At 35.1% G+C, this 13,834-nt stretch overlaps 1 protein-coding gene across 1 annotated transcript in view; it reads left to right on the top strand.

The window, feature by feature from the left end:
• The window catches only part of ADAMTS20 (ADAM metallopeptidase with thrombospondin type 1 motif 20), a 202,543-nt gene that overhangs the window by 82,341 nt on the left and 106,368 nt on the right, over positions 1–13,834 (top strand). The window contains exons 8-12 of the mRNA XM_066365793.1: positions 1,927–2,032; positions 3,861–4,007; positions 5,461–5,602; positions 7,412–7,516; positions 12,929–13,074. Of these exons, the coding sequence (XP_066221890.1) occupies positions 1,927–2,032; positions 3,861–4,007; positions 5,461–5,602; positions 7,412–7,516; positions 12,929–13,074 (646 nt within the window). The remainder of the gene's footprint in view (positions 1–1,926; positions 2,033–3,860; positions 4,008–5,460; positions 5,603–7,411; positions 7,517–12,928; positions 13,075–13,834) is intronic.

Raw genomic sequence — 13,834 nt, 5'->3', positions numbered from 1 at the left:
TATTGACTAAAACTGACTAAAGAATATCACATATAATATGAATTTTATAATCATACAGACAACAGTAATTCTCTCATACTTGGGACAGAGGACTGTTAAAGAATTTTTCTTTTTTCTTTTCTTCTTTGCTTTTAGTCTTGATCCTAACTAAGATAAGATTCTTTGTGGGGGAGGGAGGACTATACCCAAGTAAGTATTTTTTGGTCATGGGGTCAGAAAGAGAGTAAATCTTTCCTGTATGCTAAAGTATTGGGAAATAAATTTACTAGTCAGAATTATTCCAGCGTTTTTAGATTCCTTAGTTTAACTTCTCTTTCTTTTAAAGCACTACAAAACCACTCTGCTACTATTTACCTTAAATGCTAGGGCAATGTCTGTTTTAGCTTTTATGAATGAAAGAATTTATAGAAGTAGAGAGCTAAAACACAGTAGATAATACAAACCTACCTATATTAAGACATTTCTAAATGCAAAAACTTCACAGTAAGAAATTTGTTATATATGAAAATTTTTTAATAAAAGGAATCATTGTTGGAAACCAGTTAAATTTACAAGCAAATATTGAAGGATAGTAATAGTAAAAGCTATGGTATTATGTTAAATTAAAAAGTAAATAAATGAAATGAAATTTGGTTGATGGAATATGAATTGTAATGAACTCTTATTTTGGATTTCTTATTCTAGTTTATTTTGAAAGGACTCTATTAACTATAATTATTGTTTTTGGCGTTCAGCTGGTTCATACTATCTTTACATTTCAGCAGCACATTCAAGTTGCACAGTATTCTTTATATGTGTTAACATATGATACATATTCCATTGCTGAAACAGTAACAAAATTAAGTGCTTGCAATAATTCTTGCCATAATTATACTTTATTTAACATATATTAAATGCCAGGAGCCATTCTAAGCATATAGGGTGGGGCAAAAGTAGGTTTATAGTTATGAGTACATAAAACAGTTTTTCTTGTATTGTATTTTCCATATGAACAACATAAACCTACTTTTGCCCCAGCCTGTATTTATTTATTTAGTATGAAGACGGAATAATTATATGCCACCTGAAAACTTAAGAAAAATTAAAATTAATAGATTATAGCATCCCATGCTGTATCTTTATTAGTTTTTCTATTACCAATTTCATTTATTACCTTTCTTACACTCTACACTAATGTGGTCTAAAATTTTATCCTTCCTCCAAACAAATATTATTTTTCTTTTCCTGTTTTATAAAAATTGTTTGCTCACCCCACATTCTTGGGTTATTTTCTTTAGTAAAGAAATGCAGCCCTGGCCGGTTGGCTCAGCGGTAGAGCGTCGGCCTAGCGTGCGGAGGACCCGGGTTTGATTCCCGGCCAGGGCACACAGGAGAAGCGCCCATTTGCTTCTCCACCCCTCCGCCGCGCTTTCCTCTCTGTCTCTCTCTTCCCCTCCCGCAGCCAAGGCTCCATTGGAGCAAGGATGGCCCGGGCGCTGGGGATGGCTCTGTGGCCTCTGCCTCAGGTGCTAGAGTGGCTCTGGTCGCAACATGGCGACGCCCCAGATGGGCAGAGCATCGCCCCCTGGTGGGGCCCGGGGCCCCCTGGTGGGCAGAGCGTCGCCCCTGGTGGGCCTGCCGGGTGGATCCCGGTCGGGCGCATGCGGGAGTCTGTCTGACTGTCTCTCCCTGTTTCCAGCTTCAGAAAAATGGAAAAGAAAAAAAAAAAAAAAAGAAATGCAAGAATTTGTTGGAAAGACTTCAACTGTAGATTAATTACTGCTTTTTTTTCTTTACCTTATTAAATGTTTATGTGCTGTTAACAGCTAACCCGGTTAGTATTCATTTCTAAGCAGTCATGTGAATGGTAGATGGTTTAAAATTTAGTTCTTACTTTATGATTTGGCATTCCCCATTTTGATGAAATACAAATATGAAAATTTTCAGGTTTAGCAGAATTAGGTACCCTGTGTGATCCTTTACGAAGCTGCTCTATTAGTGAAGAAAATGGACTCAGTGCGGCCTTCACCATAGCCCATGAGCTTGGACATGTGTAAGTACCGCTGTTACCTCAGTGATATGCCTTCTATTCATTCTGTTTAGCATGCCTCAAATTCCATCTTCAACTGAATAATTAGCACCTTCATGTCTTTAAAAATATTTTCAGTGTAGTTTTTATCCCTGAAATGCTAACTCTGGCTTTTGTGTGTGATCTATGTTAGGTCAGACAGGCTGCACATATTAACAGACTAAGCAAAGAACTAGAACTGGGGAACTCTTTTATTTCATTTACTCTTTTGGATTACATGACAAGCACTTCTGGTCTCCATCCCTTGTTATACTATACATGATCAGGTACTGTCCTCTACCATCTTATGGGAGGGCCTACAGGGGCTTCTATTTATGGGCAGTTCCCAAAAAATATTTGTAATACCAACTCATTTCTTGCTCTTATAGCTCAGAGTCCCAGCAGAGAATGTGGTATGTGGGAATTTCTTAATAATTAAAGGATTTTTCAAAAAGTTTTTTTCCCAAATCCATAGTTTTTTTTTTGTTTGTTTCTTTCTTCTTTTTTTTTGTAAAAAATTGGGGTTTTCCTGTTTGTTGCTACATTATTAAAAATTCTACTGGGTTTCTGTGCTGTAAGAATGGAGGCCATGATTTTCAATAATATGTTTGGCTCTCCCTTGAAAAGTCAGAAACCCCTATACAACTCTCCTATGAAAAATGATTCCAATGTTCACCCTCCTCCACCCACCAACCCCAATACCTGGATTTTCTTGGTTCATGGCTTTTAAAGAGTTGAGGCTTGAGTTGCCTACATTTTCTTTTCCTGGTCATGCCTTGATATAATTAGAGTATTCATCTAGAACAATTCCAAGTGGAGATCATTTTTATTAAACTAGTGCCTCTTCTCTTCACTTCACTTTTTGGATGGTTGTATCTCATGTGAGTACCAGCAAGATGCTTATTCAGCATTTTAAGTTGTTTTTTGGAGTGCGGATAGGATCAGGGGCATAACTGAGGGCCATAGATGCATTGCAAAAGCACTATTTGCTGTTTAGATTAGAATACTGTTCTTGCAGAAAGTACCATCTTAGACATTTTTTTTTTCCTGAGAAACTTTTTAGGTGTCTTTAGTATATGGGTAAGTAGTTTAACCAAAAGACTGATTTAAGTACAGATTTCATTCTGCAAAGTAGTTTTAATGTTCCTCTTAACTGTGGGGTTGTACTTGGGTCCTCAAAAGAATGAATAGGATCTGTTGCTGACCAGCTAATTTTTTAATATTGCTCTTGTTGTGAAGATTTGGTTGCCTATAAGATTGTTTTTTAATTATTGCAGTCTATTGACCATCCCATTTTGATTATAGACTAGAAACTTAGGCTGTTAGGCTGTTTCATATAAAATAGGTGGATATAATAGAATGATATGATTAGTGATTAAAGAAGTCCTTTTGATATTATACCAATAATCAGTGGTCTGGAATGTAGTGTGGTATTGCCTTTACCTAATCTTTCCACACATCTAATATATGCATGTTGAAAACTGCCTGTACTTCTGTGTGAATGCTTTGTCCATATTGTAATGAGGTGAGCCAAAATCCAAATATTTAGATTGTTTGGATTCAGATACCATATTAACAGACTGCTGCTGATGAAAGTTATAATCTAGTGTTTCTCAGAGAGTCTGTGCTACTTAACATGAAGGTAACCTAGTTTTATAAGGCTTTTTTGGAGAGATCAAGAGCACAAATTTTGATATAACCAGACTTATCTGCATTTTACGTTATAATACAATACAAATATAAGAGATTTGTTACTACTGCCATATACTTATTTTAGTATTCTTTTTAAAGTGTCTTTTTCTTTTATTTTTAGATTTAATGTTCCACATGATGATAGTTTTAAATGTAAGGAAACTGGAATTAAACATCAATATCATGTGATGGCTCCAACTTTAAATTACCATACAAGTCCTTGGACCTGGTCAAAATGTAGTCAGAAATATATCACTGAATTCCTAGAGTAAGTCTGATTTTATATTACTTTAGTTAAATTGTCCTTTATTAGACTATAAAATTTGAAATGTGTGTAAAGTGATTCAACCTCTGTTTACTTGTTTTTCATTGTTTAAATGTAAGCTTACATATACTGGACAAATGGTTGTTTTTTGAGGGGTTGCAGTTCAGATTTACTATTCCCTTGCCATTTACCACTTTTCTAAGTCCTTTCAGTATGTTATGTACTCTAATAACAATTTACAAGGTCTATATTATCACTCTTAACTTCCAGATTTAGGGCTCAGGGGGATTAAATGACTTGTCCACAGCCCCACATCCTGGGAAGTGGCGAGACCAAAATGCAAACTCCCCACACAGCCACTCCTGACTCTGTGTTAAACTCCTTTCTTATGAAAACCTCTTTGAGGTGTGGAAATAGCACAATACTTTTTGAAACTCCTTTTTTTTGTTGTTGTTTAAAACCAAAATGTATCTTCTCAAATGATTTGCAAACTTGTTTTTATTTTTGCATTTTGACTTCTTTTGGACATTAGATATAAGGGCATTATTATTGGATAACAAGATAGATCAAAAGTATAATGTGATCAGCATATGAGTGTTTGTTTCATAAATAATATTCTATTAGATTTGTCATTGTTCTTTTTTAAAAATTTTACCTCATGGAACTAGTGGGTCTCAAATGGGGATGAACACATCAGAAGTTCTTTGCAAACTGTGAAGATTTCTTACTGACTTTGATTTGAACTAGGTTTTAAATTATGAAAAAAAATACTGACATTCTCTTTGGAAGTACAGAACTACAGAAAATGTGTTAAAGAATTTTATACGGCCCTGGTCAGATAACTCAGAGCAGGGGTCGGGAACCTATGGCTCGTGAGCCAGATGTGGCTCTTTTGATGGCTGCATCTGGCTCGCAGACAAATCTTTAATAAAAAAATAATAACATTAAAAATATAAAACATTCTCATGTATTACAATCTATTCATTTCCTTCTGCTCATGTTCATGGTTGCGGGTGGCTGGAGCCAATCACAGCTGTCCTCCGGGACATCACCAAATTTTTATTGGATAATGTGTAACGTACACGGGTCGTTGTATGGCTCTCACGGAATTACATTTTAAAATATGTGGTGTTCATGGCTCTCTCAGCCAAAAAGGTTCCCTACCCCTGGGTTAGAGCATTGTCCTGAGGCACAGAGCTTGCAGATTTGATCCCTGGTCAGAGCACATACAGAAACAGATAAATGTTTCTTTCTCTCTCTCTCCCCCCTTCCTCTCCCCATTTCCTTTTCCCTCTCACCCTCCCTCTCTTCCCTTCTCTCTCTTCCCTTCTCTCTCTCTCCCCCTTCCATTCTCTCTCTCCCTCACTAAAATCAATAAATAAAAGTTTTTAAAAAAGAATCTTATACTGACATATATTTATATATTCACAATATTTTATTTCTGTTACTGGTACAGTACTGGTCATGGGGACTGCCTCCTTGACAAACCAAATGGAAGAATATATGACCTGTCTTCACAACTTCCTGGATTAATGTATGATGTAAACAAGCAGTGTGAACTTATGTTTGGTCCTGGATCACAAGTGTGTCCTTATTTGGTAAGAAAGATTTTTTTCCTTTTGTTTGAAAACTACTATGAAGTTATATATATTCTCTTGAACAGAAGGTGAACTGAATGTATCTTAAAAGTTTTTAAGTGTTAGCCCTGGCCAGTTGGCTCAGTGGTAGAGCGTCGGCCTGGCATGCAGGAGTCCCCAGTTCGATTCCCGGCCAGGGCACACAGTAGAAGCGCCCATCTGCTTCTCCACCCCTCCTCCTCTCCTTCCTCTCTGTCTCTCTCTTCCCCTCCCGCAGCCAAGGCTCCGTTGGAGCAAAGATGGCCCGGGCGCTGAGGACGGCTCTGTGGCCTCTGCCTCAGGCGCTAGAATGGCTCTGGATGCAACAGAGCGACGCCCCAGATGGGCAGAGCATTGCCCCCTGGTGGGCATGCCGGGTGGATCCCAGTCGGGCGCATGCGGGAGTCTGTCTGACTGCCTCCCTGTTTCCAGCTTCGGAAAAATGCAAAAAAAAAAAAGTTTTTAAGTATTAGAAAAATTTGATGTTTTGTCAGAAAGAGGTTATAAAAAGAGGGAAATGAAAATTAATTGAGTGCTCATGCCAGGCACTATGTTAGGTACTTAAAAATTATCTTTGTTGACCCTCATAATCCTATAAGGCATTTCCATTTAGAAATAAATCCACAGAGAGGTTTTGAAAATTAAAGGGATTTAAATGTTTACTTTCAAATGATATTATTTGGGGGATAGGGATGAAAATTATGTGAGTCTTTTTATATTTTGATAATGAGTTGTATTAAATGACCCAGGAATATAATAGATTATATTTTAATTTATATAGATTTGAATCAAAAGGAATGAAATTAGGTGCCTATTTAGTTTTCACTGAACTTTTTATCAGTTATTTTAAGGATTTTCCATAGGATAGATACAGTAGTAGGTTGTGAGAATTATTGGACCAGAAATGTGACCTTATTTATTCAGTAAATGAAGATATACATATCTCCAGTGTTCAGTTAAGGGTCTGCCACCTACTAGGTGCCATAGGATAAATGCTTACTGAATGTTGAATGAACGGATGAAAGTTACCTAACAGTGAGTGCAGGGACATGTACAGATAACTCCACATAGTTCACGTGATTCCTAAAATCTTAAATGTATAGTTTCGAGTTTTAATAAGGCTTTAAACGTCCACTTTTGAGGGGGGATGATTTACCTTAATTTTTTACATAAAAGATACATTTCTTCTTCCTACCCGATTTGGACACTAAATAAACTTTGGATTTAAATTCGGAAAAAGAATTATCTTGGGTATAGCTCCTGTGAACCTCCATGGATTTTTGTTTCTTGTGAAAACTTCAGAACCCTTTGTTGAAAAGTTGAAAGTCTGCATTATATTCACAAAATAGGAAACCAGTATACATTACACAGTATTTCTATGCACATTATTCATACATTCCACCATTGGATCAAAGCGGGGCTTTTGGAAACTCCTTGTGAATAACATTTAACAACAAAAAGTCTTTTAGAAAAATCTCTTGCAAAGAGAGAAAAATGTCTCACATAATTTTGAATATTTCCATTCCCATTCATCTTTCCTGTTGTTCAATGTATGATGAAAACCTAAAAGTTAAAAAAAAACCCAACTAAATGCTGTCATTTTATATATTTAGAAGAAAATCAATGGCTAGGCCTCACTTAGTAAAGCTATTTTGCTGGTCATTTCCAACTCTGGCCATGAAACCAAGAACTACATAAGATCAGTTTATGAACTGAGGCATTCTGTTGAATTGCCCCTGTGGTTGTGGCATTCTTTTTACTCTTGCTTGCCTGCCTCTGGTTACTCTGCAGAAACAATGCAGGCGTCTCTGGTGCACAAGTGCAGAAGGGGTTCACAAGGGCTGTCGTACTCAACACATGCCACTGGCAGACGGAACCAACTGTGGTCCTGGGATGGTAGGTTTTCTCCAAGGGTGAGTCTTGTATCAAGAGATTATCCAAGGATGTGATTTCTCTGCCTTTCAGCACTCTTCGTCATTTGCTGTCAACTTTTGTTCTGCTAGTTGTATTAATATTACTGCCAGTATTTTTGTTGTAGGATAGTGTTTAGCAGATTAAAAAGTATAATTTCACCATTTTTTCAAAACCTAGCAGATAAATATTAAAGTTACATATGGTTCTCATTCCTTGTACATAGTTATCTAAGTATATTATAGTTTTGTTATTAAAAATGAATATAGACATAAAGGTCTTGATATTTTAGGAAATCCCCAAATTCAAGGATGGTACTATTTCATACATTTTCTCTTATAAAATTCAGTTAAGTATAGCTGAGAGTTTTAAGTATCTCCTTGGGATCTTATTAGTTCTAAACATATTAAAATATATCCCTACAATAAACTGCCTACCGTACTACATCTTCACCATTCTAACATCAGTCATGAATTTACGTAAATCTGCCAACATGATGTCGAGAGATAGGGCTCACCATGAAAATAAAACGTGTTGTATGTGAAGATGAGATCAGATTGTACTTGGAGCTCCAGCATGAAGTCACGCTATACTGGCCTTAGTTTAGTGAGTATTGTCTGTACTGAGTAAGTTTTAGTCTGTTGGTTTCCTCTGAGCTACCCAGTGCAAAAGGAACACTTCTTGGCGATGGGTTGGCTAATGCTGCCTAAACTCATAGTAGACAAAAGTAAAAATTTAAAATTAAATTCAGTGTACTGGTTGAACTTGTATCTTTACCACCAGTTGCTTCGTTGACATGTTTGTACCAGCCACTGCCCTTTTCTTGTATCACTTTTCCATCGAAAGGCATGTTTTCCGTGAGTATCACTCACATCACAAAGGAATTATGAAAGTTTTTTTTGGAACTTCAGCAATTTTTGCAGTAGCTGAAGCACTCATTGAAATGGTTTTACACTCAAAATATTTTAGGTTCAAAATTCCGGTGGAATTCTTCAGTTCATAGATTTAAGCTGGAACTGAATATAAAAATTTGAACATGATCTAAAATTTCTATTTTGACAAGTAAGAATTATTAAACAGACTATTTTTTCTCTTCTTGTGACTAGTACTCATACTTAGCTTTTTGGAAGGTGAAGGGGTGGCGTTTGTGAGAGTTCCTGATTGTCTGAGGGTGAGCAGGGAAAAAGACCTCTCAGAAGTATGAATACTGGACTGTTGATATTAGAAAGAAGACTTGCTTTAAGATGTTCACCTGATTCAAGTCTAGGATTGGGCTTTAGTGTCTTAAAATCTTTTTAATTTTTATTTTTTTAATTCATTTTTTAGAGAGAGAGAGAGAGAGAAAGGGGGGAGGAGCTGGAATATCAACTCTCATATTTACCTTGACCAGAAAAGTGCAGGGTTTTGAACCAGTGACCTCAGTGTTCCAGGTCGATGCTTTTATCTACTGTGCCACCACAGGTCAGGCACCTTAAAAAATTTTAAAGCTGCTATATCCATGGCTTGATTATGTGGCTAAAATAGTAATTGATATATTTATAAATATCAAGAGATATACTTTGGATAACTAATTTGTTGCACAATCTAAGTCCAGTTCGGACATAAACATTTTTTTAAAAATTGAGATATAAATGCACATATCTTAAGTGTATATTTTGATAGGTTTTATGAAATATAGATGTACACATAGCCAACATTCCTATTAAGAAAGTTCAGTTTTAACTGTAGAAAATTCTCCTTCTCTCCAGAGACAGCTCCTGTTCATGTTTCCATCTCCACAGATTAGTCTGTTCTTGATTTAATATAAATGGAACTATATAGTATACCTTTTTGTGTGTGCGTGTGGGGATTGGGTCAAGCTTCTGTTCAACTTAATGTTTTTGAGTTTCATCCATATTATTGTATCCATCAGTACTTTATTTTTTTATGTTGTAGTATAATTTGACTGTACAAATGTACCATAATTTGTTTATCCAGTGCCCTGTTGATGGACATTTGGATCATTTCCAGTCTTTGGCTGTTTGGAGTAAAGCTGCTATGAGCATCCTCCTACAGATGTTCTTATGGGCATATGTTTGCATTTCTCTTGGGTAAATACCTAGAATAAAATTTCTGGGTCATAGGGTAGGTGTTTGTTTAACTTCATAAGAGAGTGCCAAACAATTTTCCAAAATATGTGTACCATTTTAGACTCCTCCAAACCGTGTCTGAAAGTTCCAGTTGCCCTGCATTCCTTGCCAATTGTTGATATTGTGAGTGTTTTAACAAAGTTTTAGCTATATTAGTGGGTGTAAAATGGAATCTCATTGTGGTTTCAATTTACATTTCCCTGAATATTGCCAGTCTTAAGAATCTTTTCATGTGCTTATTAGACATTTGAATATTTTGTCAATGATGTGGTATGGTAGGCATTGCTTTGTTGAAATTAAGGTAAATATGATGAGATACTGAGACCTACTTTAAAGCCCATGTAGATTGAAAGCATAGGTGGTGTTTGTAGTAACAACTTATAGATCAGGATAGATATAAATTTTCTTTTTTAAATTAATTGAAAGTAGTGAGCCTATATTGCATTAACATTAGCATTATTCAGTATTACATGGACCTTTTATTCAAGGAAAATTTTGAACAAATGTCCTTTAACTTTGTCTTAACACTCCTCTTTAAGCTATTTATCTTGTGACTATTTTACATGTGATATGATCTGTTAAATGCTATTGGTAATAAATCCATTTTTATGCTCATGGTGAACCCATTGGATACTGAGTTGATTTTACTACATGGTGAATAGTGTAACATTTTATCTTTTTTCATGTTCTGATCTCTCAGACACACAAGAGTGTATGCAGGGATTATTAAAGTATTTCTGGAAAATGCCAGCCAAATTTATATGCACATAATACATTCTGAGATTTTGTTTTTGTTCACTCCTGATGTGGCTTTCTTATATCAAATGATTTGTTCCAATTGAGGGGACAAAGCACTTTTTTTGTTAGTAAACTTGCCTATAGGATTTATTAAGGGCCTGCTATATGATCAACTGAAATCAATTTAAGAGATTTTGAGGGGGCAGGGCAGGAGTGCGATGTGAGGTTTCTACATTTGAAATGCTTATTAGACAGTCAAGTCAAGATGAGGAAACAGTTGTATATATAGTTTGGAGCTCAGAATAGAGATCTGGACTGGGAGTGATTGATAGAGAAGAATAAAGGGTCGGATCTGAGCCTGGGGACTTTCCAGGATTAAGAGGTTAGAGAGAAGAAGAAACAGCAGAAGAAACTGTGAAAATGTAATCATTAAAGAAGAAAGAAATTCAAGAGTGTGGAGGCTTGGACACTAAGAGAAAAATAATATCTCAAGAAGAATAATTAGTATGTTGCATACTGCTAAGTCAAAGAAAACAGATTCTGAGAACTGGCCATTGGTTAATACATTGTGAAGGCTATTAGAGATCTACGCATGAGTAGATTCATGGAGGTTGGGGTATAAAAGCTTGGCTAATGTGGGGCTATGAGGAAATAGAGAGTGTTAGACAATGAACATAAACAACCTTTTCATGAAGAAACAGGACACAGTAGCTGGTGAGGGAAGTGAGTGCTAAGAAACTGTTTTTGTTGTTGTTGTTGTTAAGGTGGAAGAAACGAGTATGTGTATATGTTAATGATAATATTTTAGTGGAGTATTTTCAAACCCTCTCTACTGAAGGACCAGTCATTTAAAAAAATATTTTTGATCTTTTTTTTTTATCCAAAATTATAAATATACTTGACTAGGAAAATTAAATGAAAGAAGACATTCAAAATGTAAGCCATTTTTTTTAATGAATAAAGAATAGCAGTTCCTCAAAAAAGTAAAATAAAAATAGAATTACTTTATGACCCAATACGACTTCTGGTTATATATCCAAAAGAATTGAGAACATGGTCTTGAAGAGATAATTGCACACTCATGTTCATGGCAGCATTACTTACAGTAGCCAAGAGGTGAATGAACCCAACTGTCTATCAAGAGATGAATGAATAAACAAAATGTGGTATAGGCACAGAATGAAATATGATTCAGTCTCTTTTTAAAATTTAGTTTATTGGGGTAACTTTGGTTAATAAGATCATATAGGTTTCAAGTGTAATATTCTGTGATACATCCTCTGTATATTGCATTCAGTGCCCACCACCCAGATTCAGCCTTTTTAAAAGAAGGAAATTCTGGTGCATGCTAAGTATGTGAACCTTGAAGACATTATGCTAAATGAAATAAGCCATCATAAAGACAAATACAACATAAGTTCAGTTATATGAGATATCTAGAGTAGTTAAATTCCTAGAAACAAAATAGAATGGTGGTTGTCAGGGGCTGGGAGGAGAGAAGAATAAGGAATTATTATTTAATGGATATATAGTTTCAGTTTGGGAAGATGGAAGATTTCAGTTTGGAGAGATGGTGGTACATCAATGTGAATATACTTAATACCACTGAACTGTACACTTAAGAAATGTTTTAAATAATAAACTTAATGTTAATAATAAAAAATAAAATTAAAAATAAAACAACTGTAAGCTAATTTTTAAACTAATGACTTTAATAAACAAAATTTCTCTGTAAAAGTCTTACAAAAGCTTCTAAGTACCCTCAATTTCTGTGCTCATCTCTTCATAGATTGACAGTGACTAGTTCATAGATTGGCATCAGTGCATGAACCATATTATTTTCATGGTGTAGACAGTGGAACAATGATGATGTTGGGGGGGGTGAGATAACTGTTGAGTGATATTTTGAGCAGTGAGAAAGGCTGAGATTAAGTGATAGGTGGAAGGATTGACTTTGGCTAGGATCCTGGATTTTTTTTATGTCTACAAATAGATAGGAAGACTGAGTGAGTACTGGGCACAGATGCTGATGGGTGAGTAGAAGGGGTGATGGGGGATTCCGGCAGATTCTTCTGCAAGTTTTCATTTTCTTGATGAAAGTAAGAAAGTGATCATTGAGACTTTGGATGGACAGTAGAAAGTTAGCTAAAAGAGTGAGAGAATGATAGATAACTGCATTAAAAAAAGCCTGGATACATAATGCATTAATCTAATAATTGACTCCTTTTTAAAAATATTTGTTATTTTACTAAGTTTTTTCCATTTGTGTAGGTCTTCCTTCCCCTAAGAATACTAAATATCAAAGGCAAGGGAAATTTTTAATTCTTTTTGCATTCCATAGATCTTCTTATTCAGTCGATACTCAGTAAATATTCATAACATGGTGTTAAATGTAATCATATCAGAATTAACACTTTGCTTTAGATTGTATACATTTTTTTCTTCTACTGATCTTTAGGCTGCTATTATAGTTATTATGGTGTTCTGATTAGATATACATGAATCACTTTTTTGTGTGTTATTTTTATAGCATTGCCACCACGGGCTATGTGTAAACAAAGAAATGGAAACACGTCCTGTAGATGGTGAATGGGGACCGTGGGGACCTTACAGTTCTTGTTCAAGAACATGTGGAGGTGGAATCAAAAGCACAGCCAGGCTCTGTAATCGCCCCGAGTATGTCTTTTTTATGTCACTGTAAATTAAGATTATCTCAAGGCACCAGAAACTAAACATCAGTTTCATTCACTTCTAAACTGGAGGTCAGTCTGTAAGTTTCTGAGATTTAGAAAACTTCTGGAACTTTAAGCCATATTACTTTCTATCTTGGTAGATTCATACCTTAAAGAAAGAATAGTACCTGAATAGCTAAAAATAATCTTTAGAATCTTAGTTGAGACAGCCATTTTTTTTCTGATTTAGTATGAATTTGAGAAATATCTATAAATAATGACAGAAATATAATGGCATTTAAAAAATTTTTACATTTATTGTATTTCTATTGAAAGCCACTATCTCTTTTTAACTATGTTTTGGCTCTCCTGGACAAAATATGTAGTTGTATTACCAATTTTTTACTGTTTTGTGTATAATTTGACAAGTCATATATTCTTTCTTTGCTTCTTGTGTTATAGATGCATCTATGTCTTTAACTTGAATAAATACTGAAGCATAGCTCCCCTCCTCATTATTTAAAAGAACTTAGAGATTCCATAAAGATTTAAAAATAATATTTCTGTTGTTATGTAATATATAAATTGGTAAGCAATATGATACTTTTCTCTTAAAGTCTATTAATACAAATTTTTAATACAGAAAGTGACATTCTGAATAAAATCTGAGTTTCTTTCAATTTTAGAATAGATAAATTATGCTAGAAGTTTTTATATTAAACAATGCTGAGAAAAGAGTTTTTACTTTCCAGCATAAATTGAAG

The sequence above is a fragment of the Saccopteryx leptura genome, chromosome 2 (assembly GCF_036850995.1).
Source record: "Saccopteryx leptura isolate mSacLep1 chromosome 2, mSacLep1_pri_phased_curated, whole genome shotgun sequence".
NCBI classification, from domain to species: Eukaryota; Metazoa; Chordata; class Mammalia; order Chiroptera; family Emballonuridae; genus Saccopteryx; species Saccopteryx leptura.
This window is presented reverse-complemented; position numbering and strand designations above follow the sequence as displayed.